Below are 24,309 nucleotides of genomic sequence, written 5' to 3'. Positions count from 1 at the left end.
AATAATATGCTAAAGACAAGCCAGCATGGCTTCCACAAAGGAAAATTGTCTGTCTCCAACTTACTACAATTATTTGAAGGGTTTAACCAAAGAAAACCAGTTTCAATTGACAAGGTGTACACAAGTGGCAGTTAAAATGAAGTAGTTATGGGCTGAGAGGTAAAGACTATCATGGATTAGAAACTGGTTATAAGAGTGAAACACAATTGAAATGAGTGGTCAGTTTTTGACTTGAAAGCCCGTTGTTAATTGGGTGACCCAAGAAGCTGTCTTAAGACTGATGTGGTTTAATAGATTAGAAGATCCTCTTTTGAAGACCTAAAATATCTAGCATTTTCAGGTAACCATCCAAGTTTCTGTGGATTTGGCTTCAAACAGAAGCACCTACCAGCCAAGATTCTATCTGAATAGTTTGAATCTCTTGGGTCTGTGAAAATGGACTGAAAATCCCACAAGTACTGGCTCCACCATGGCATTTTCGGTACTTTCTGGATCAGGACTGAAATACAATAAAAGCAGCCTTTGCATGGCTTTTGGCACGTTCTTCTGTTTCTGGCTGTGGCTTTTACCTAGTAGAGTAGAGCTGTAGACTTGTTCTTGTAATTGTCAGAAATTTTATCATACGTTAGAAATTTGGATCACTTCTTATTTTATTTGAACTGGTCCCTATTGCCACATCCCACTAAAATTTTGCCATGGACTAGTCTTTTAAAAAGGAATATTATTATTACATTATTTTTTACATGTTATGGAGTAGTTGGAATTCTGTAAAATATTCTGTTTATACTGTCTAACTTCAGTCTGGAGAGTACGTGGCACTGAATTAGCATAGAAGCTTCTCTCATCTACGGGCAGGTTAATACCCTGTGGGTCAAGCAGAAAGTCAAGGAAGCAGCATACTCGTTGCAGCTGATTAAAGTTTGTGATATCTCCTTTTCACAAAGACTAAACCAGGGGGAGGCAACCTGTGGCACTCGTGCCGAAGGCGGCACACAAGCTGATTTTCAGTGGCACTCACACTGCTTGGGTCCTGACCACCGGTCCTGGGGGCTCTGCATTTTAATTTAATTTTAAATGAAGCTTCTTAAACATTTTAAAAACCTAATTTACTTTACATACAACAATAGTTTAGTTATATATTATAGACTTATAGAAAGAGACCTTCTAAAAACATTAATATGTATTATTGGCACGTGAAACCTTAAATCAGAGTGAATAAATGAAGACTCAGCACAGCACTTCTGAAAGGTTGCCGACCCCTGGACTAAACAGTGACATTCTCCAGATTCCAGATATGCCATTAGGGCCTGATCCAAAGCCCATTGAAGTGAGGTGAAAAGATTCCTGCTGAAGTCAATGGGCTTTGAGTCTGGTCCTTTGTCCCTGACTATGCAAAAGAAGAAACCTACATTGCCAAAATAAAAGGAATTTCTTTTTGATTCATCAGGCACTATGGAACAATATCACTCTCAGTCTGAAGGAAAGTTAAGCTAGTGCCATTTCCCTTGGCAAATCAGGGGTGATTAATCTGCTACAACTTAAACACTACAGAACATTGGAAAGATAGTGACTGGTTAAGTGTATTTACCAACTTGATAGCATGCAATATGTAGTTGTTAGAATATTTCTGTTTAAACGATAAATTGGTACTATGGCGCATAGGATTTTGTTTCTGTTTTGAGGAGAATTTAATTCTGTGCTGCTCTCACCTAGGGGTTCAGGGGTCAGTGTTTCTTATGGTTTTTACATATTAACAGTTGTCAAAGTTAGAATCAAGACTCACAATTTGTCAGACCACTCTGTTTTTATTAGCACAGCGCTCTGCCAATAACACACAGATAATGTGAGTGGCCATGCAAGACCCAAACAGACTTATTTATACAGATAAAAGAGCAGGAATTAAACAAAGGGACAAAGAGAGAAAAGCAGCAAAATTCACCTGGGGCATAGCATGCATTTCCTACTTCCTTACTAACTCTTATCGATCTAAGGCTAATGCTTCACCAATTGCCCTTAAACGGTGCAATTGTTCTATGTTAATGTCTGTATTCCTGACACCTGGACTCCTGGCATTCCAGCGATTTTCCTTAAAGGTACAGACAGCATTTCTTTAATCCTACTATTTTTGTAATATAATTCATTCTACTTTCACACAGTGAACACTGGCACCAGACAGTTCTGTAGATTTTACTCGTGATGAGATTTCAGCAATTTTTGAACAATGATGTGGCAGTTTTTTAAAGCTTTTCTTTGCCCTCTCAGTTTTTCCCCAAACTAAGGAATGAATCATAGAATATCAGGATTGGAAGGGACCTCAGGAGATCATCTAGTCCAACCCCCTGCTCAAAGCAGGACCAATCCCCAACTAAATCATCCCAGCCAGAGCTTTCTCAAGCCTGACCTTAAAAACCTCTAAGGAAGGAGATTCCATCACCTCCCTAGGTAACCCATTCCAGTGCTTCACCACCCTCCTAGTGAAATTTTTTTTCCTAATATCCAACCTAAACCTCCCCCACTGCAATTTGAGACCCCATTACTCCTTGTTCTGTCATCTGGTACCACTGAGAACAGTCTAGATCCATCCTCTTTGGAACCCCCTTTCAGGTAGTTGAAAGCAGCTATCAAATCCTCCCTCATTCTTCTCTTCTGCAGACTAAACAATCCCAGTTCCCTCAGCCTCTCCTCATAAGTCATGTACTCCAGCCCTCTGATAATTTTTGTTGCCTTCCGCTGGACTCTTTCCAATTTTTCCACATCCTTCAGGTAGTGAGGGGCCCAAAACTGGACACAGTACTCCAGATGAGGCCTCACCAATGTCAAATAGAGGGGAATGATCACGTCCCTCCCTCTGCTGGCAATGCCCCTAATTATACAGCCCAAAATGCCATTAGCCTTCTTGGCAGCAAGGGCACGCTGTTGACTCCTATCCAGCTTCTCATCCACTGTAACCCCTAGGTCCTTTTCTGCAGATATGACAATGGAAACTCGCCTTTCAAAGTTGTATATTAAAAAACTGAGAAGAGTCATTTTTTATTTCATCTAAATTATTTAGAGAGACTGTGTATTCATATATCTCATAAGACGTGGCGGTAGAAAGGATATAACCCATTTATGGACCACTCAAACTGTATGTTTCTGATTCAGCCATGTTGTTTAGACGCTGTTTCTAGTTGGCAGTGCCATAGCAGTAGCATGAATTTTTCTTTGTTGACAAAGAAGGGAAAATGCTTCCTTGCCAAATTGTTTTCCATCATCAGAAATACAGTACGGATGTCTGTGATTGGATTTACAAGGCCCTTTGAGGCCCTTCTTGAATCATCATGGTCCTACCATGCTCCACCCTAAAAAAGGAGCAGTAAAGGTGAGTCCTCCAGGCCTGCCTAGAAAGATTGTGAGGAAGCAGCCAATCAGAGCACAACAGGCTTTGTTAAAAGGAGCTGCAGGGCCTAAACAGAACAGTTGCTGGATGGACCAGAAGGATGAGGAAGACTGGAATTCTCCAGGTCATCAGGCTTGGGAGAGACCCTTCTCAAGCAGGGAAAAGATAGAACTTCAGCCCTGAGGTAAAGGTGAAGAGGAAGTGGCTAGATGGGAAGAGGCCTAGGGAATAGCAGTAGCAATTATTAAAGGAAGCAGCACATGCCTGCTGTTTGTAGGGTTCCTGGGTTGGGACCCAGAGTAGTGAACAGGCCCCGAGAAAGGCACAAGTGTTGTTTAGAAGCCCAAGAAAGGGGCTGGAATTTAAAGGGCCCAAGGATGGGACTAAGACCCTAGAGAGGGCCAACCATTTGTTGAACTTTTTTACCTTGCCTCCTTCCCCCACACACTTCCAGAAGGGAACTGAATGTGAGGGGTGACCTGGATGGAGAGCTGGGTCTTCAGAGAGGAATCTCTGCTGGCACTGCTTCCTAACAGGACAGGGAAGGACTTAAAGCTAGCCCAGAAGAGGCTGAGAATTGAGGCCAGAGACAGGGCTGCAACCAACAAGGGTAGAGCAATTGTCCTTGGTGGACCTTTCTTACCCCAGAAGGGCAGGGCTGGATTAATTCAGGGGCTTTAGGGGCTGCAGCCCAGAGCTTTGGACTAAGGGGGTGGTCCCGCAGGCCCATGGGCCAGATGCGGCCTGCTGCTTCTTTTCATCTGGCCTGCAGTAAGTCTCCGTGGCATGGGCCGGACACCGGTCCCTGAGCCTCGGTGCCCCCCCGGGGTTGGAGCTGTAAGTGCCAGCTCACCAATGTTTCCCTGAGGTCCCCAGGCGAGGGGCATTCAGGGAATATCTGTGCACTGCCCCTGCCCCCCAGCACTGGCTCCGCAGCTCCCATTGGCTGGGTACTGTGGCCAATGGGACTGCGGGGGCAGCTCCTGCAGGCATGGGCAGCATGCACTGTGCAGAACGGCCTGACCCCTCTACCTAGGGGCCGGACATGCTGGCCACCTCAGGGAGCAGAGCAGCACGGAGCCAGGGCAGGCAGGCATCCTGCGCCGCCAACCAGGAGCCACCTGAGGTAAGCGCTTCCCAGCCAGACCCTACACCCCACACCCTCTCCTGCACCCCTACCCCAACCCAGAGCCCCCTCCTGCACCCTAACTCCCTCCCAGAGCGTGCACCCCAACCCCCCTGTCCTATCCCTGGCTCCACCCCAGAGCCCAACACCCAGCTGGAGTTGCACACCCGCCCACACCTCTGCCCCAGCCCTGAGCCCACTCCCCCACTCCAAACCCACAGGGACTCCACAAAATCTAATAGCCCCAGGCCCACCGGAGAGTTAATCCGTCCCTGCAGAAGGGGTTCATCCATTTTAGATTTTGTGTGATTTAACTGGAAAGCTGAGCCACTGAAGACCTGCCTGTCACAACCTCTTAGTAGTTTCCCTACATGGGAAACAGAAATATGCTAATTAATGGCTTCAGACCTCTTTGAATATTCTGAACTGCCAGGGGACTAACCCTTGACAAATCATCTAGGCAGCTGCTAGCTAGGATATTTTCTCCTGCTTACTTGCCAGTGTTCCAGTTATACCCACAATTTGGAAGAGGTGTGAGTGAGAGAGAAAGAGGCATGGAGATATACCTATCTCATAGACCTGGAAGGCACCCTGAAGGGTCATCGAGTCCAGCCCCCTGCCTTCACTAACAGGACCAAGTACTGATTTTGCTCCAGTTCTCTAAGTGGCCCCCTCAAGGATTGAACTCAAAACCCTGGGTTTAGCAGGCCAATGCTCAAACCACTGAGCTATCCCTCCCCTGGTTAAGCCTCTCAGAAATTTCAAATGTACCTCAATTCTGAGGGCATGAAACGTAGGCTGCTCCTAGGCTAGAATAGCTGCAGAACTACTATACTCCTGTGCAGGGTTTGGGGAAAGAACATTCCTTCCCACCCCTATGCTGCCTGAAAAAAAAATGTCAGCATTCAGCTAGGCTGCGTGGGCCTTGTTCTGGCTTCAGGCTGCAAGTTGCTGGAAGTTTACACAACTCTTTTTTTTTCCCTTCAGATTTGTGTTGGACTCAGACTCACAACTTCACATTTAGAGAGAGAAGGTGGGTGAGGTAATATCTTTTATTGGACCAACTTCTATTGGTGAGAGAGACAGAAGTTGGTCCAATAAAATATATTACCTCACCCACCTTGTTTCTTGGGACCGACACAGCTAAAACTACACTGCATACCGCATTGCATTTGGAAGATTATAATCTCTACCATAAGGACTATTCAACCAGCTTTCCTGAAAATACTAGTTATTTGGGTTCCCTGAGGCTGCATATGCTGCCCAACAGGTCCTATCAGGCTGTTTGTGCACTCACAATTGCAGTAAAATGGTGCCAAGCATAACGTAGTTTACATTCAACTACTACAGTGGTGAAGTGCGGTGTAATAATAAAACTAGGCAACAAATCATTTGAGGGGAAAATGGTATAGAATCTTGCAGTGAAGAGCTATTATAAATTTAATAAACAAACTTTGAGTTACAGCAGAGTCAAGCTGAGGCCTAAACATCTGGACCATTTCCTTTTAATTGGAGTAGACACAGTCTATGATATAATTTTCCCAGGCCTGGTTTAATTAAACTGGTAATTCTAGAATGCATGGGGTTTATTCAGGTTATTTTGTAACCCTTTCAAAAAGGTCAAAATACAAAAGGAGCGCTTAAAGACAATAAAGTCTTTGCGGAGAAACTAAATGGATTCTTTGCTTCAGTCTTCACGGCTGAGGATGTTAGGGAGATTCTCAAACCTGAGCTAGCTTTTGTGGGTGACAAATCTGAGGAACTGTCACAGATTGAAGTGTCACTAGAGGAGGTTTTGGAATTAATTGATAAACTCAACATTAACAAGTCACCGGGACCAGATGGCATTCACCCAAGAGTTCTGAAAGAACTCAAATGTGAAGTTGCGGAACTATTAACTAAGGTTTGTAACCTGTCCTTCAAATTGGCTTCGGTACCCAATGACTGGAAGTTAGCTAATGTAATGCCAATATTTAAAAAGGGCTCTAGAGGTGATCCTGGCAATTACAGACTGGTAAGTCTAATGTCGGTACCGGGCAAATTAGTCAAAACAATAGTTAAAAATAAAATTGTCAGACACATAGAAAAACATAAAGTGTTGAGCAATAGTCAACATGGTTTCTGTAAAGGGAAATCGTGTCTTACTAATCTAATAGAGTTCTCTGAAGGGGTCAACAAACGTGGACAAGGGGGATCCAGTGGACATAGTGTACTTAGATTTCCAGAAAGCCTTTGACAAGGTCCCTCACCAAAAGCTCTTACGTAAATTAAGCTGTCATGGGATAAAAGGGAAAGTCCTTTCATGGATTGAGAACTGGTTAAAAGACAGGGAACAAAGGGTAGGAATTAATGGTAAATTCTCAGAATGGAGAGGGGTAACTAGTGGTGTTCCCCAAGGGTCAGTCCTAGGACCAATCCTATTCAATTTATTCATAAATGTTCTGGAGAAAGGGGTAAACAGTGAGGTGGCAAAGTTTGCAGATGATACTAAACTACTCAAGATAGTTAAGACCAAAGCAGATTGTGAAGAACTTCAAAAAGATCTCACAAAACGAAGTGATTGGGCAACAAAATGGCAAATGAAATGTAATGTGGATAAATGTAAAGTAATGCACATTGGAAAAAATAACCCCAACTATACATACAATATGATGGGGGCTAATTTAGCTACAACGAGTCAGGAAAAAGATCTTGGCGTCATCGTGGATAGTTCTCTGAAGATGTCCACGCAGTGTGCAGAGGCAGTCAAAAAAGCAAACAGGATGTTAGGAATCATTAAAAAGGGGATAGAGAATAAGACTGTGAATATATTATTGCCCTTGTATAAATCCATGGTACGCCCACATCTCGAATACTGTGTACAGATGTGGTCTTCTCACCTCAAAAAAGATATTCTAGCACTAGAAAAGGTTCAGAAAAGGGCAACTAAAATGATTAGGGGTTTGGAGAGGGTCCCATACGAGGAAAGATGAAAGAGGCTAGGATTCTTCAGCTTGGAAAAGAGGAGACTAAGGGGGGATATGATAGAGGTATATAAAATCATGAGTGATGTTGAAAAAGTGGATAAGGAAAAGTTATTTACTTATTCCCATAATACAAGAACTAGGGGTCACCAAATGAAATTAACAGGTAGCAGATTTAAAACAAATAAAAGGAAGTTCTTCTTCATGCAGCGCACAGTCAACTTGTGGAACTCCTTACCTGAGGAGGTTGTGAAGGCTAGGACTATAACAATGTTTAAAAGGGAACTGGATAAATTCATGGTGGCTAAGTCCATAAATGGCTATTAGCCAGGATGGGTAAAGAATGGTGTCCCTAGCCTCTGTTTGTCAGAGGATGGAGATGGATGGCAGGAGAGAAATCACTTGATCATTGCCTGTTAGATTCACTCCCTCTGGGGCCCCTGGCATTGGCCACTGTCGGTAGACAGCTACTGGGCTAGATGGACCTTTGGTCTGACCCGGTACGGCCGTTCTTATGTTTTTATGTTATGTTCTAAGGGGAAAAGAACAAACAGTATTTCAATAGAAGAATTAAAATATACCAAACAGGTGGCCCTTTAATTTCTTAGTGCAGTGTTTCCCAAACTTGGGACACCGCTTTTGTAGGGAAAGCCCCTGACGGGCCGGGCCAGTTTGTTTACCTGCCGCGTCCGCAGGTCCGACTGATCACGGCTCCCACTGGCCGCGGTTTGCTGCTCCAGGCCAATGGGAGCTGCTGGAAGTAGTGGCCAGTATGTCCCTCGGCCCGCACCACTTCCAGCAGTTCCCATTGGCTTGGAGCAGCGAACCACGGCCAGTGGGAGCCACAATCGGCCGAACCTGTGGACGCGGCAGGTAAATAAACCAGCCCGGCCCGCCAGGGGCTTTCCCTGCAGAAGTGGTGTCCCAAGTTTGGGAAACATTGTCTTAGTGTGTCAAATGTTATTGCTCATATCCCCACCCTGATTTCCACTTTTAATGAATGTTTTTACCTTGGGGGACTGGATGATGTTAGCAGTAGTTAATGAACTAATGGTGCCTTTCACTTGGGGATGCTAGTTCAAAGCCATTCCCGATTAATGGTGACCAAAGCTGCTGTCCTTTGAAGAATGGTTAGCAATCTGTGTGTAATGACCTATCTTAACCCACTTCTTCCTGGGTAGGCATCCACAACATGAGAGTAGGAAAGGAATAGTTTCCCTAACAGTTTTCTCTCTATTCGCTGGAATCCTAGTTGGCATTAATTGAATCCCTTGTTGCCAGTAACAGCAGAGAAGCAAAGGATTGAATGGGCAGGGAAATGAAAAATCTCAGCCGTTCAAGTGGATCCTACAGTTTAGGGATATTGGTAGGCCAGTGTGAAATAAGCTTGCTTGGCACCAAACCTGCTCTGGATACATTAACATCTTCATGGTCCAGAGCTGTCATCCTGGCATCTTTCATGGGCACCAAATTCACTTTTTTTAAACAACATACATAAATATGTTTCCTCAAAAAAAATATTATACTCTTTACAGTACAGTTCATCTCAGCACAGGTCTCCTGGGAACTGTACTTCTGCAGGTTGGGGTCAACTCCAGTGAAGTGCTCACCTGAGTTGCTGAATGCCCTCAATTTCCATTGAGATGAGGAGGCTCTCAGCACCTTTGCATGATCAGTCCTTCACACCGAAATAGTCTGCTAAGTGTTTAGTTTAATGCCATATAACATTTATCTTTTTAAAGAAAGCTAAATGTTACTGGATTTGCAAAACAAAAAAAATTCCTGACTTTAGCGGTCTCCCCCGCTCCCCAATTTATAGGCTTAATGAACTCAAGTGCTTTAAGAGCCCTTGCAAATTTTTTCCATCATTAATTTAATGCTGTGAAGTGAAAGCTATAAATCAGGGTTTCTCAAACTATATATGGTAGTCACACAAATGGGACTTCATCTCACCTAATAAATTGAGAGTAACTCAGAGGATCTAATAACAAAAAAAGTAAATGAATTAAAACTACCTTTTAAAAATTCATCGGAATGCGAACCAGTCCCTGGGAGCTCCTGTCCCATAGAGAAAGAAACTCTGTTATCTCGTATATGGTCACATTGTCTTTTCATCTTAAATTCAGAACCTGTCTATGTCATTACAGCTTCCTACCCTGTGTTGTGGCCCAAGAGAAATGCAGCAGGGCTTGTGTTGGATTTACAACTGGCTTGTTCTCAAAAGAGCAGTTAAATATGTAGCAAGAACAGCATGTGTCACAAACTCTTCCATAAGAGGCCAAGAACTTTACCAAAATGATATGTGCTGCCCTTCTCCTTCTTCCCCATGCCCCTGCTCTGCCTGGAGAGTGGAAAATTGAGCACTTTAAAACAGAATAGGAAGTTCAAGTACTTTGCAGATCAAGTGTGATTTGTTTTTTGAAGCAGACCTCAGGGAATGTTGCAGTGGATGAAGCCCATAGGCCCCAATCTAGCTAAGCACACAACAGGGCCATAATACCCAGACATCCTAGTGGTGGTTGTAATATGCATTATTTAAAAGTAATGTATTCCTTATAGAAGGTGCTGAAGTCCTGTGTTTAGCCACAGACTAATAAGGAAGAAGCACTGAAAACTTGCTTCATCTGGACCTCAAGCATATCTCAGCCACATTTTTGAGAATCTACTAGTAGGAATAACGGGGTCATCCAGAGGTATCAGTAATGCAAGTGCCAGTTGCAATATGGACGATTGGACTGAACTAAGATCATTAACTCAATACATGCAGGCCACTGAACAGCCATGAAATGGTGATGACTTTGTCACTTTCACCTAAGGGTAGATTTGAACTGGTGACTTAAAGATGAAAGGCTTTTTAGCTTATTTCTAAATCCATGAGCCATCCCTTTCCTACAGGAATTGTGTATTTCATCTGCTGTGTGAGCATTATGAGCAATTTACCCCTTTATAACACTATACCTTTAAAAGTGTGGTGGATAGACTCTCTCTCATTTAAACGACATCAACTTTGGTCCATATGTTTTTCATCCATATATAGCAGAATGAATACTTTCTTCTTCCCATTTCTTTGCCACTGAACTTGGGGATAAATGAATATACATTATGACCATGGTGACTTTTTGCTCTCTTGTTGAGAAGGCCAGATGACACCCTCTGAGTATTTCCCATGCTTTGAAATCAATTCTTATTTAAGGATTATTGTATGTTGATATCTGGAGAGCCTGATCCCTGACATTAAGGTGGTACAGTAGCTTTATTGAAAGTAGTTGCAGTAATAAAGCACTTTATGTTGGTTGCATTTGCAAGAAAGGAAATACTGATATCTGGAGGATTGTTTTAAAAAAGGGCCCACAGACATTTTCTTTCTGCCAAAAAGAAGTTTTCTAGAGAGGGTTTTATGCTGATAGACAGGAGTTTATATGACTGTTTTAGAAAGAATTTAGAACACGAGGCTAAGCGGAACACTTGTAATAAACAAGCAAAAATTTAGGGCATACAATACCGAACTTAACAGGACAGTCTGCTGCACTGCTCAGCTATTCTTCAGTACTTGAACTGCTGATGTTTGATCATGAAGGGAAAAACATACTATATGGAAATGTTTCTGTTGCTGGTATGGCACCAACAGTGTGCCAGGTGCCTTTGCAGACTGGAAGAACATATGGTCTTGCACTGAAGGATTTACAATCTAGAAAGACCACTTACAGATGAAGGCTAGGTGATGGGCTGGGATGCAATAAAAGCCTGGGGTCTAGGTTTTAAAAGTGGGGAGGGGTGGGTGGATGACCAGCTTTATGCCCTGAAATACCTCAGGGAATCACGCAAAAGATAAGAGACGGGGAACTGATTCCAGGGATGACTGCTAATGCCGAATCTATACTGTCACAGGGGTTGTGGTGGGCTACCCAGGATCAGTGTGAGGACACAAAGCTTCTTCCTGGAAGTCCTTGTGTCTCTAGTGATCCACTCTCTTTGGGAGCTAGAGCCCCTGTTTATTTTGTTTGTGTTGACAACCCATTCACACCTACCTCAATGGAAGAATTTGGAGAAAACTCCCTCAGGTCCCAATGGGTTTTGCCACAGTGGAGGGCAGCTTGGCCCTGGGTAATTCAACTATAATGTTTAGAAAATGTCTTGTTAGTTGCACAATTTTTTGCATGGATTTTTTAAACAAATATTTTTGTTCATGCATAGTGTTAAGAGCTCACAGAATTATAGAATATCAGGGTTGGAAGGGACCTCAGGAGGTCATCTAGTCCAACCCCTTGCTCAAAGCAGGACCAATCCTCATCTAAATCATCCCAGCCAGAGTTTTGTCAAGCCTGACCTTAAAAACCTCTAAGGAAGAAGATTCCACCACCTCCCTAGGTAACCCATTCCAGTGCTTCACCACCCTCCTAGTGAAAAAGTTTTCCCTAATATCTAACTTAAACCTCCCCCACTGCAACTTGAGACCATTATTCCTTGTTCTGTCATCTGGTACCACTGAGAACAGTCTAGATCCATCCTCTTTGGAACCCCTTTTCAGGTAGTTGAAAAAAGCTATCAAATCCCCCCTCATTCTTCTCTTCTGCAGACTAAACAATCCCAATTCCCTCAGCCTCTCCTCATAAGTCATGTTCTCCAGCCTCTCAATCATTTTTGTTGCCACCCTCTGGACTGTTTCCAATTTTTCCATATCCTTCTTGTAGTGTGGGGCCCAAAACTGGACACAGTACTCCAGATGAGGCCTCACCAATGTCAAATAGAGGGGAATGATCACATCCCTCCATCTGCTGGCAATGCCCCTACTTATAGAGCCCAAAATGCCGTTAGCCTTCTTGGCAACAAGGGCACACTGTTGACTCATATCCAGCTTCTCATCCAGTGTAACCCCTAGGTCCTTTTCTGCAGAACTGCTGCCTGGCCATTCGGTCTATAGTCTGTAGGAGTACATGGGATTCTTCCGTCCCAAGTGCAGGACTCTGAACTTTTCCTTGTTGAACCTCATCAGATTTCTTTTGGCCCAATCCTCTAATTTGTCTAGGTCCCTCTGTATCCCATCCCTACCCTCCAGCATATCTACCACTCCTCCCAGTTTAGTGTCATCTGCAAACTTGCTGCGGGTGCAGTCCACACCATCCTCTAGATCATTAATGAAGATATTGAACAAAACTGGCCCCAGGACCGACCTTTGGGGCACTCTGCTTGATACCGGGAATGGAGAGATGAGGATGGAGTTGAAGATATCAAATTTCTTTCTCTCTGAGCCTGTATCCCTTTTATTATGCCTCTAGCACACCCACAGATGTTGTCTGCTGATATATTGTAACCCTTACATAGTCATGTACTCTCATTTGTATGTACAGATTGCCATCAGCCTTAATATAATCTGTTGTGCCTTCCCACGGACGTCCCTTATTAATACACTTTATAACCTTCTGACCAGTCCACCTCAAATGAACCTCTGTAATGGTGACAGCTCTTCCTGCTTTCATTTCCTAAATAGCCAGTTTGCTCTGCAAATATGTTATTAGTGCAGCTTTTATTTATTAAAGTATTTGACTAGTTACGCACTTTCCAACAGAATCAAAAACATACAAAAATATTAGTCACTAAAACCGACTCGAACAATTGACTGTGTCCTAACTCTCAACGAGAACTCATCTGCTGTAATAATAAATAAACTGACTATGTGTTGTATTTTGATTGAGCAGAGAAGACTTCAATGTGACCTGAAGCTCATCAATAGCAGGGTTTCTCTGGCCATCATAGGGAATGAATTTCAAGCTCAGAGACAGCTACTAAGAATGATCTGTTACTGATCCTGAGCAATTGACTTCCTGGCACTTTCTTCTTTAGATGTGATTTAAGGTGGAATCTGCGCTTTCTCCCTTTTTTTTCTTTTTTCTTTTTCTTTATCATCATCCGTCTCTGGGACTTTAGAATCACAGATGAGCCTCTGAAGGGTGCCTATAAGCTGTGGCCCAATTGTACTGGAGTATATTTTGATGGGCTCAGATTTGAGGATGTATTTCCTCAGTTTTGATTTAAGGTCTGGTTTAGGCTCCAATCCAGCAAAACACTTTATGCACATGAATTGAACATGGAACTACTCATGCGCTTAAAGTTAAGCATGTACATAAGCGTTTTGCTGTGTCATGGTCTTAGTGGTATCAGGATCTTAGAGGAGAGTTTTGTTCAACCAAAATATCCAATTTTTAGTTTTTCATTCTACGCTGACGTTTCTTCGTTAGGGCCCATTGTTGTTTTAGTTATTTAATTTTATATCTCCCAAGTTTCATTGACTGACAAAAGGGAAGACACAGTCTCTGCTCTGAAGGACTTCTAATCCAAAGAGAAATCATGTAGACAAAGGAATAGGAACTGGCAAGGAAAGCAACAATCACTACCAGGTGACAGAGCCATGAAGTTAGGCATTTATCATGTTAGTTGTATAATATGTGTGTGTTCCTCTCTTTCTGGGTCTCTCTCTCTCAGCTACAGTATTACATTCAAACTACTTGGAGTGAAGAACAGGGGTTTATAAGGCTGGTGTTTGGAAAAGCTATTCTGTTGTTTTAAAAAATCTTCTGTAGAATTCTCCAAAATCTTGAGGTTAAAAATGATATTTTGCTATCCAATATTTGTTTGATATAGATAGAAAATTTATAGACTACTTGCCTACTTGGTTTTTATCCTCTCCAAATCAGGGGGGAGGTCTTAGCTTAATATTTAATTTATTTTTTAAACCACATCTGTAGACTTGGTAGCAGGAACTTATGCCTTTTTCTTTCTTTAGTGAAGGGAAGTCAGAAGTGTGAACTGAACTGCCGAGCAATAGGCTACCGGTTCTATGTGAGACAAGCTGAAAAAGTAATAGACGGCACGCCATGTGATCAAAATGGAACTTCAGTCTGTGTGTCTGGGCAATGCAAGGTAAGTCCAGCATCTTAATATGTGAACTTTAGCAATTCATCTTGGGGAGTACCTTACGTGTTATGTGAGTTCTAATAATAATTGATGCAATCTGATTTGTGAAAGTTTGGTGTCTTTTTAACTTTACATGTACTGTATATTTTTCATATATAGGAAAAATATGTGCCCTTATCATACTTTAATTATATGTAAACCTGTAAAAATAGAGACTGAGAGAATTTTGAAAGGTTGTGTGGAAGTTTCTGACCAGAATTAAGATGGCTTTCAGTGAACTTCCTGCAAAAGAGGTGTTTATCCCTATGTCAAATTAAACTCCCCAGTAATTTTTAAGCTAAACAATGGAAGTAAAAATAAATAGTAAGAAAGCAACTTCGCTTTAGCTTTGGAATGTAGATATCTCTCTTCTTTCTCAGCTGAAACAGATGGTAAGACTTAGTGGTTCACTTTTATTCAATTAAATGTTAAATTACATGTCATTTAACCAGCAACACTATAATTTTTCCCATCAGCCCATATGCACAGTTAAGAGATGCAAATTATTCTTTTATTGGTTATCTACTGTTCTGTTGGTAGAACATAAATTATTGTATGTTGGATATACAGTCATTTCTTTGGAGTCCAAATGAGGTACTGTGTTAACTTTACACAATCTGCTGTATGGATTCTCATCATAAACGGTAAATGTCCTGCAGCTTCTGTGAGATGATAGCACTCTTATGCAAAATGTGATGTTTATGTTTATTTAAAACCTCTGATGCAATAAGATAAGAAAAATATGTAAAAAGCTCTTATCTGTTGAATTTGCAAAAGACAGCTTGTTTTTCAAGTCTCTGGTATATGAGAAGGGGTTTAGAAAAGAAACCTAATAATTGCAAAGAAGTGGCATTCAATGTTTGACATTTCCAGTATCAGTAGGCAGAAGAAACACTGGAAAGTTTTAACAGGTGGGGTGAAATGTGATATATGAATCCAAATATGAAAAAGGACAAATTTAGTTGTTGCTTTGCCAGAAGAAATCTCATATAAATTAGAACCCTTTTCTATTCCTCCTACTTGTACACATCTGGACAATGCCATGCATATGTCTATATTTGTATTTTTAGCAGTACAGGCAGTCTTAGATTTGAGTTTTCTTTGTAGATGATAGATATGTGTGAAGTTGCTTATCAGTAAAGATCCCTTGATCTAAAACTGATTCATAAGGAGCCAGAATTTTTTTAAAATTACAGTTCTGATCTGTGGCCAATAGCGGAATTGAGAAATGGACTTTTTATTGAACCAGCAGTCCTGTTTTCCTGATGCTTTCTGCAAATACGGAATATAGGATGATGTGTCTATATTTGGAAGTCTAGGGTTAAAAAGGAATGATGGCTTCTCAAGAACTTAATGAGAAATATTGTTCAGAATTTTGCCATCATGAAGTTCATATGCAGTTTGTTAATTTCCAAACCTCTGGATGAGATGTCAAAAACCTAATACGTGTTCCAAATCGATAGTGTGAATATGAAATGGATACTACCTGGGATTCTTGTGCTTTGTTACTTACTATTATGCTGGTCACATCTGTATTTATTTTTAAAACTCCTTATTTCAGTAATGTTCAATGAATTGGCATAGCATATCATTCCCAAAAGAACTTAAATGAAACCAATTCTGCCCACTTCTATAGGTGCTAAAGGCCCTAAAAGCACTCTACACCTCTATACTCTGCGTTGATTCTCTCCACATCAGAGTAGAGTGAGAAGGTAAGATAAGCTAAGGACATGAATAGTGTCTCCAAGTGGGCAGGAGAAGGGGCTCAATTGTTTGCAGGTACAATTTAGGTTATTTAGACATTAATGTACTTGATTCATAGGGACAATCAGGCACTTGGACATTGAAATTATCCATATCGTGTATGCACAAATGTATAGCTTCAGTAAAGGTTTCCTATTATGGGTTAATAAATCTAATGCATTCAACAGTGTAATTGAAATCACTGCAATGTGTAACATTTCTACTTGGACAGAAAAGAATCTTCTTTCCTAGATTTAATGTGTGGTGTTAGTGTATGAAAAGGGCAGAATATGTTCTGCTTGCTAGATTACATCAAATAAGTTAAATGTTTTTACTTAATGTTGAATCCTTCCTCTGTGGTTTTAAATCAGAACTGTAACATTATAGGATCTTAAAAAAAAAAAAAAAGACGGGGAAATCTGTCATGCAGATATTTAGAAGTTGACACAATAATTAGTTTATCATGTATGTGAATTAAGGTGACTTAAAAACACTTACACTTGATAAACTCTAACAGCTCCTATCATGTTAGTATGTACACAGGAATTATTAAGTTGATACAGTAATTTGCATTTCCATAGTGCTTTCCATTTGTGGAACTAAATTTTTGATTAATACTCAATGTATGATGTTGTGTATATGCATCCTTAGCTCAGTTTGTGTGTGCATTTAGAGTATTTGGCTTAAATTGGGCCTGCTTTTCTGCACTTGGAGATATGGCTACAGCTTGTTTGGTTTGAAAAAAAATTAAAATTTAAAACCTATTTAATTATTGGGCAAATGTGACTTCTCCCCTTTCGAAATTGTGAAAAATGCTGTTTTTGTATGGAAAAGTTTTCACACCAAGTTCTACATAAGAGAAGCACTAGAAAGAGGATAAGTATTTAGAAATTTAGTCACTCTTTTTAGTGTATTCAGAGGAGGGTGGGTTCCCCAGCAAGCAAGCCAGAAACTTTAACCAAGTTCTTTGAATATTAAACTGATCCTGAAAATGCAAGTTTCAGAAAAGAGAACCTATTTTAAACTATTCCTAGTTTAACTATACTCACTAATGAAATCCCTTTTTTTTTCTTGTGACTTTCTTCAGACTTCTGGGATTATTCTGTCTGCTCCTGGAGTTTTGTCCATACTTTAATTTCTTGACCACCTGTTCTGACATGATTGTGATTCCCTTCAGAATTCCTTCTTCCTGCTTTGGTAAATGCATTTCTTAGTCTCATCTGCTCGGACCTTCTTTTGCAAACACTGTGAGGTCAGTAACTCAATACTGGCTGTTAGCCTTCTTTGACCAGCATGGTAACATGAGTTGTTTGCATAATTATTATGTGATGGAGTAGTTTATAGTTACCATTATTTTCAATGAAACTACTGTATACTGCACAGTACTTGCTACAAAATCTTGTGCAGTTTTGCTGTAACTACGGGATGTTAATAACTCATGTCATAACTGATCACATGTATCAGTTAGCTTAATTTGGTGTGCAATTATCTCATTATTCTCCATTTCACTAGGTAAAAAGCTTAGATTATATAACTTGCATTTCTTCTCTGCTTGATGTTTTCTACTTTGATACATCTTTCTTACTTTTCACTATTTTTGCACCATCTTATTCCACCCTTTTTTTGTTGTTCTTGTTTTTTATCCCAATGATTTTGTTGCTAGTTGCAGTAATGATAAGTGAACCTCAAAAAGTTAGGGTTCTCACCTGCTCTGTCCTAATCACTTGGGCCTGCAAAACTGAGCAAGATTTCTCACGAGAACAGGCTTTTGATGCAAACTTTCTGGCACTGCTTGTTAAGACAGAAATACTGCAAGCACAGTTTTTCATGTAGTATTTTTGCACTTCTTGTCTGTGGTTCTGGATGGGAAGATGAAGATGCATAAAATTAAAAAAGTTTTGGTTCAGGTTCTCATAGCACTCCTTAACCCTTTTACAAGGCTGGTGGATGGTAAGGTCCAAGCCATTGGTCAGCTGGGGGACCTGGATGGAAACAAAGTGGAGCTGGTGAAAGCCCCGGAGAATTGATTTGAATAAGCATGGATTTACCTGCACTGTACACTTTATCTGCCGGGTAGTCCCAGACATCTATATAATAAAGTTGTGGCCTGATTAAAACCCATAACAAGTCTCCTGTCCTCCTTGGGGTATACCCAGACAATGTCTTGGGGTCAATGCATTAAAAATAACATTTGTAGGATCTTGCCCTTTCCTTATCGAGTAAGCAAACAAGTCAAGCTTGTCTAGTATTAGTGTAATATTCCTAGGCATAGCAGTGAAGGAATAGGTGGGAACAAACCCTTGCTATCACATTACCTGTCATGGGTACTCCAGATGTGACCCAACAAGCCTTGGTGCCCGGAGGAGCTGGATATTTTCAGCACAAGATTAAAGCTTCTGTCTTCAAACAAAAACTGGTTGCATTGCAGGAAACTGTTTCTGAACGGAGCTGAAAGGTACAAAGAAATCTTGCCAATAAAACTGCACAGCTGAATGGGATCCTTACGGATCATGACTGTATTTGACTTCACATACCACCTTTGGGTCGGATGGTATATGTCAGGGTTTTGATAATGGGATGCAAATTGTCAAATTCAGAACTGCACGGAGCCAGCTGACTAGAAAAGCCTTCAGAGAGTGAGTGATTAGCTTCTTTATGGAACTGTGGCAAAAATCATTTTTCATTTGTAGTTCTGGCACACAGTGGGCCAGATTCTGCCTTTGGATAGGTGAACAGGGCTCCCATTTGGAATCAAGTGGAAACATGTGCAACCTAATATTCACTAATATTGGCATAATTCACCCCAATGTCTTGGTGCAACATAGTTACTAATTTAGGATTGGATTCGTCCACCTTATTAACCATGAAATAATGGACTAAGATAGTACTCAACATGAATAATGGAGGCAGAATCTGGCTCTTAGCCTCTTTGCAATTGAACTTTAGTGAACAAAAACCCTAACACAAGACGCAAGCAGGTTTGTGTTTCAGATGAACAGCAGTATGGAGGTAAGTTTCACTGCATTCTATCTTGAGGTGAGCCATTTCAACTTGACTTCTAATAGTAAGATGGGAGAGTAACTAGAGCAGTTTATTTCCTGATGTTGACAGGCAGGAGGAATGTATTAAATTACATTTTTTATTGGGTCAGTCACTTTAACCACAGGTTACTGAAAGGCAGTTATTAAAAAACTTGCCCTTAGTTGTAAGAAAGATCTTATGGGGGTGAAGAGGAAAGAACTTAAAAACAAATAAAACCCAGGAAGTTGGAAACTGATCTTTAATTTTGACAGCTTTCTCTTTTACTTTACTGTTTCCCATTAGAAATGTTTCTCCTTTAAAGTCAAACAAAAAGGTTCACAGGTTTTTAAAGTTTAACTAACAGTCTTGGAAAGATTTGAGGATAACTTCTGCTCCTACTTACACCATTGTAAATCTGGAGTAACTCTCCTGACCTCAGTGTATTCCTCCAAAATGTTTCTGCATTGTTATCAGCTGCTGACAAGCAAGAGATTACAGTGATTAAAACAAATATTTGCACATCCAAGTTTTCAGGGGATAAACAGTTCATACTGTACCTCATGGCCTTTCTCTTTGCTAGCAAGGGAAATCATCAACACACTTCCTCATGTTCTAGTTCTGTTTTCTCCAGCTATTCAAAACATATCTTTACAAGCAAAGTTCCAACTGGCAGCGTTCATGTTTCAATCCTGTGCCATGCATTAGATATGGATACTTGATTCCTGGCTTCATTTAGAAGTGAAGATTTGCTTTAATTTTATAAAAAAACCATCCATATGATCTTATTTGGTAACCTTCCCTCTACGTCCTTAATTTTGTTCCCCCCATCAGCTCTATATCTTTTTGCTTGGCTGTGCAGAAGGATTTCTATTTACTTGGGAAGCGATTCCTACATGTGTATTATCAAGAATATAGGAGAGGGGTAGCTGTAATATAATTTGTCTATTATACGATCCTCTGTTTGCTTGCTTTATAGTTATCATTTTGCTTGCTAAACAAGAAGTAGAGGATAATTTCCTTCATTCTTAGATGGTTTTGCACATTGGCAGGAACCAAAGCCAATGGCTTCAGATAATACAAGCGCTGGTAATTAACAAATAATAGTGTCGATTCTTTGAAGTTTTACCCCTGCCATGTTCTGATCAACAGGCTGGCTGGTAGCTCCAAAGTGGGGCCAGGGAAAATCCAATCAGGGAAGATGAAACAATGAACCTTGGGGGTTTAAAAACCTCGGCCCTAAAGCTGAAGAGACAGAAGAAGGCATTGATTGCTGGTCTTAAAGGTTGACCCTTCAGTGCCAGAAACGGGTGTCTGTGATAAGTTAAATCTACCTAAGCTTTAGGTAAGGCGTATGTGGCTTTCTTGTTAAAATCTTTTTGTCTGAATGCTTTGTTTCTATGGATAAATAAATAATACTTTGTTTTGGTGAAGCTATTCTAAATTGTTGCATTTACCTACTGGTCACATCTCCCATAGGGATGTCTCTTGCAAATGCCAAACCAAACCCATTTGAGCCATATCAGGACTCATGGTTGGTGAACAGGGGTGTTGTAGCCAGTGGATTTGTGCTGTGAGTGGGAGAATTGCAGGATTTTACCCTAAGAGTAATAGTGGTGCAGGACCTATCACTTACAAGGTTGTATTCATTATAATGATAATTCAGTTATGTTTTTTGTGCACAAAGAGCAACCTTATAATTTCAGTGTGAATGACTTTAATTTTAAATTAAAGGGAAACTAAAATCAAAACCAAGGGGAAAAAAAAGTAAAGTATCCTTGAGACAGCATAGTATGTGTATCTACTCCTATCTTTGGCTGAACTAAACACACAATAGTAGCTGCATCCAATAGTCTCCTAGAAATGTAAAAAGGGATGGTACATAGGAGACAAAAGCATTAGTTACACTGATATTTGCAGCACAATGAATGCTAGAATATTAATATAATCTGTGTGAGAGGTGCTGGGGTAAAGGCAATACATTTATCCTCTCATGTTGCGGAACAATGAATCTTCCATGGGATTAAAGAGTGGTACTAATAGAAACTACAGAGAATCTCATTAAGTTTTCCTCAGCTAGAAATATGGCACATATCACTTCCATCATTGTGCAAGTAGCTGAAGGAGCTGTTCATGAAATATTCATCCTTGTGCCCCTTGTGCGGGTAGCTAGTACTGGTGAGTAGTGACATTGGTAGTGGAGATTATATGAGGTTTTTGTTGGTGGTGTTTTTTTAACTTTTAAATTCTAGACCATCCCTTGACAATCAGTTCTAGGATCAGTAATGAGCAAGTCTATGTGAACATAATTAAACAACTTCACACGTTTATGGGAAATTGAGCAATGTGGGTTTTAGCTTTATTTGTAATACCCCATGGAAATTTTGGAGAAAAGAGTAAATTTGAATTCTGCATTTACTGGGCTGGGTGAAAGCCAACTCAACCTCCTTGTATACTTAAGATATTTGAATAAACTATATTTTTAGGGTCAAATTTTTTTATAGTTTTGCACTGAGAGTTTTGTTTAATGTATTTTATTTATTTAAATAAGGTATAAGGCTTTCATCACTCAAAAGGCATTTGGGTAATGTCTATAAAATACCAAAGTTTAAAAACCATAATGTTGACTCAGTGGTCCAGATATATAGACCACCAGCACCAGTTTGCTTTCATGCGTACAGAGGGGTTGATGGAAATAGGGAAAATAAAATGGGGAGGAATGAAATAATCCAAACGTATTACCTAATGCTGAAATGTCTGCAGTTTGCCTTCAGTGTTTATAGCATCTTTCTGTGGCCCATGACTATAACGCTACACGTGTGCTGCTCAGAAAAAGCTTTGAGTAAATTTTAAGAGAAGGAAGCATTTAACTACTGTTTGATAGCATTTTTGTTTGAGGGGTCCCAACACACATTCTCAAAAGGAAATTAAATACTGTTAACCAAGAGGTTGCTATTTTTTCATAAATCTGGCATTTGGAAAACTATGACGGGAATTGCAGATGCTCAGCACCGCTCAGAATCGGGCTGCATGGCATTAGCACTGGGTAAAGAGGGTTTGGGGTGTTTTTTGCCACTTCTGAATCTTTCAGACATTTCCTGCCTGGCTGTGTTGTACTGCCTGATGAAATGAGGGGGGTTGTACATAGAACTCCTATTACACTGGTAGAATTCACAAGCATAAATCACTTGCGCAACCAATGGAGTCTGTTCTAAATGGGCCAGATCCACAGCTGGTGCAAATCAGTGTGATTTCACTGATGTCAGTGAAGCAATGCTGTATTTACAGCAGTTTAGGATATGGCTCCTAATCTTTATATTAGCTCTCTTTTTTTTTTTTCCAGTGAAGATAAATACCACAAAGAATAGATGTCATTAAAGTAATAGTGGGCCTGGAAATACCTTTAGATTTTCTGTAAATACTCTTTAAATTGTGTAAAGTTAAAAACAAACAAACTAACAACCCTTCCTCTTCAGTTGATGACTTGTATCTGATGTGTCACAGTTTACTAGGTGCCTTTTAATGCAGTAGGATGTGGTATTTTAGTAAAAGCAAACTTCGTAGATACATGCAGCATTCTCAATTTGCTGTCTGAAACTAAGCTGAACTGCTAGTGTGACCTGTCTTGGATAGATTCTTCAGAACTTGTCTATTTTTAATTGTTTCAAAGCCCCAATTTGGTATTTGAAGGGGATCTTTCATGGATAGTATATTATATTTCCCTAATCTTAGTATACAGTGTCACCTAGTGTTTATTACAGATATTGTAGTTACCATATCCCACCTGCCCAGGGCCGGCTCCAGGGTTCTTGCTGCCCCAAGCAGCAAAAAAAAAAGAAAAAAAAAAGCCGCAGTTGCTCTACCGCCGCCACTCCAGTCTTCGGTGGCTGGTCCTTCCCTCTGACAGGGAGTGAGGGACCCGCCGCTGAAGAGCCGACGTGCCGCCCCTCTCCGTTGGCAGCCCCAAGCACCTGCTTGCTGGGCTGGTGCCTGGAGCCGGCCCTTCACCTGCCCCATTTACAGCTCAGTTCTGCTCCTCGTGAAGTCAGTTACAAAACTCCCATTGATTTCTCTGATTGCAGGATGAGGTTCATGGTAGAGTGACACTATACGGGTGAAATCCTGGCTCCATTGACATCAGTGACAGTGGGATTTCACCTTCTGTGTTGAAACAAAGTTGGTGTATGATATGTAACTTACATATCAGATGAGCTGTCTCTCGTTTCATGCCTTGCCTCTTGAGAATAATTTACCTCTTCTTGTGATGAGAAATTTTAAACAATGCCGTCTCAGTCATGTGCCATTTCCCATTGTATTTGAAATTATTGAGGGAGCCAAGTTTTACCTAATTTAATTGTCTCATACCTTAGGGAGTTCTTATGAAAGTAACTTGTGTGCAAGCGAATCTTTAAGGCAGGAAATATTGCCTGTCTGCTTGGTTTGGGGGGTTTTGTTTTTTACATATTTGGAAAGCACCTGGTGCTTTTAAAAACTCTGTAAATATCAATAACATGAGTCTCCATGGATTGTAGAATGAACACAATGATGCTTCACAGGAATGAAGTAAATTAAGGAACCGGTAGATTTGTGTCTTTTGTGCTAAAGAGCGGCTATTTTTCTGAAAGAAGTATCCCCCCCCCTCTTTCTCTCTGACTCTGCACACACATGCACAGAGTTCTGTTTGGGAAAATGTCTTTTAAAATTTTTAACAACCAGCAATATGAAATGATTCTCTTAATTTGTCTGTAGATGCCAATGATTTTTTTACAAGTAGGGATGGTCAAACTGGTTTGGATGAAATAAGAACTGACCTGGAGCCCTGCCCCCTGTTGTGGCTAAATAGGTTGGTTTAAACTTTAAAAATATATTTTTCGTTACAAAAATATACCACACAACAGCTGTTAGTAGTATTGGGATCTGCTCACTCACAGACTACAATAAAATTTATTTCAAAATGATCAAGCTTATTGAGAATATGGTTATACACTGCAGTTATTCCTAATTTGCACATTATTTTGTGCTGCTATGGATTTTATGGAAAAATAAGTTAGAAAAATGGCTGAATACACTGTCTAAAGAGACAGTTTACATGGTCTGCATCACCATCTTCTGGACACTTTTTGTTTCTT

General features: G+C 40.6%; 1 protein-coding gene and 1 long non-coding RNA gene across 8 annotated transcripts in view; one reads left to right on the top strand and one right to left on the bottom strand.

Annotated features, from left to right (window-relative positions):
- The window catches only part of THSD4 (thrombospondin type 1 domain containing 4), a 606,703-nt gene that overhangs the window by 221,304 nt on the left and 361,090 nt on the right, over window positions 1-24,309 (top strand). For all 7 annotated transcript variants that reach the window (XM_039492160.1, XM_039492156.1, XM_039492157.1 and 4 more), the window contains one exon: window positions 14,250-14,386. In XM_039492160.1, the coding sequence (XP_039348094.1) occupies window positions 14,250-14,386 (137 nt within the window). The remainder of the gene's footprint in view (window positions 1-14,249; window positions 14,387-24,309) is intronic.
- On the bottom strand, window positions 16,872-19,700 carry LOC120373552. The gene is made up of 3 exons (XR_005585581.1): window positions 19,587-19,700; window positions 18,478-18,610; window positions 16,872-18,165 (listed from the first exon to the last, which is right to left on the bottom strand). It is a non-coding gene; the product is annotated as an uncharacterized LOC120373552 (long non-coding RNA).

Source organism: Mauremys reevesii, linkage group 10 (assembly GCF_016161935.1).
Source record: "Mauremys reevesii isolate NIE-2019 linkage group 10, ASM1616193v1, whole genome shotgun sequence".
In the NCBI taxonomy this organism is placed as follows: domain Eukaryota; kingdom Metazoa; phylum Chordata; order Testudines; family Geoemydidae; genus Mauremys; species Mauremys reevesii.
The sequence above is the reverse complement of the archived record's forward strand: the minus strand, read 5'-3'. Positions and strand labels throughout refer to the sequence as shown.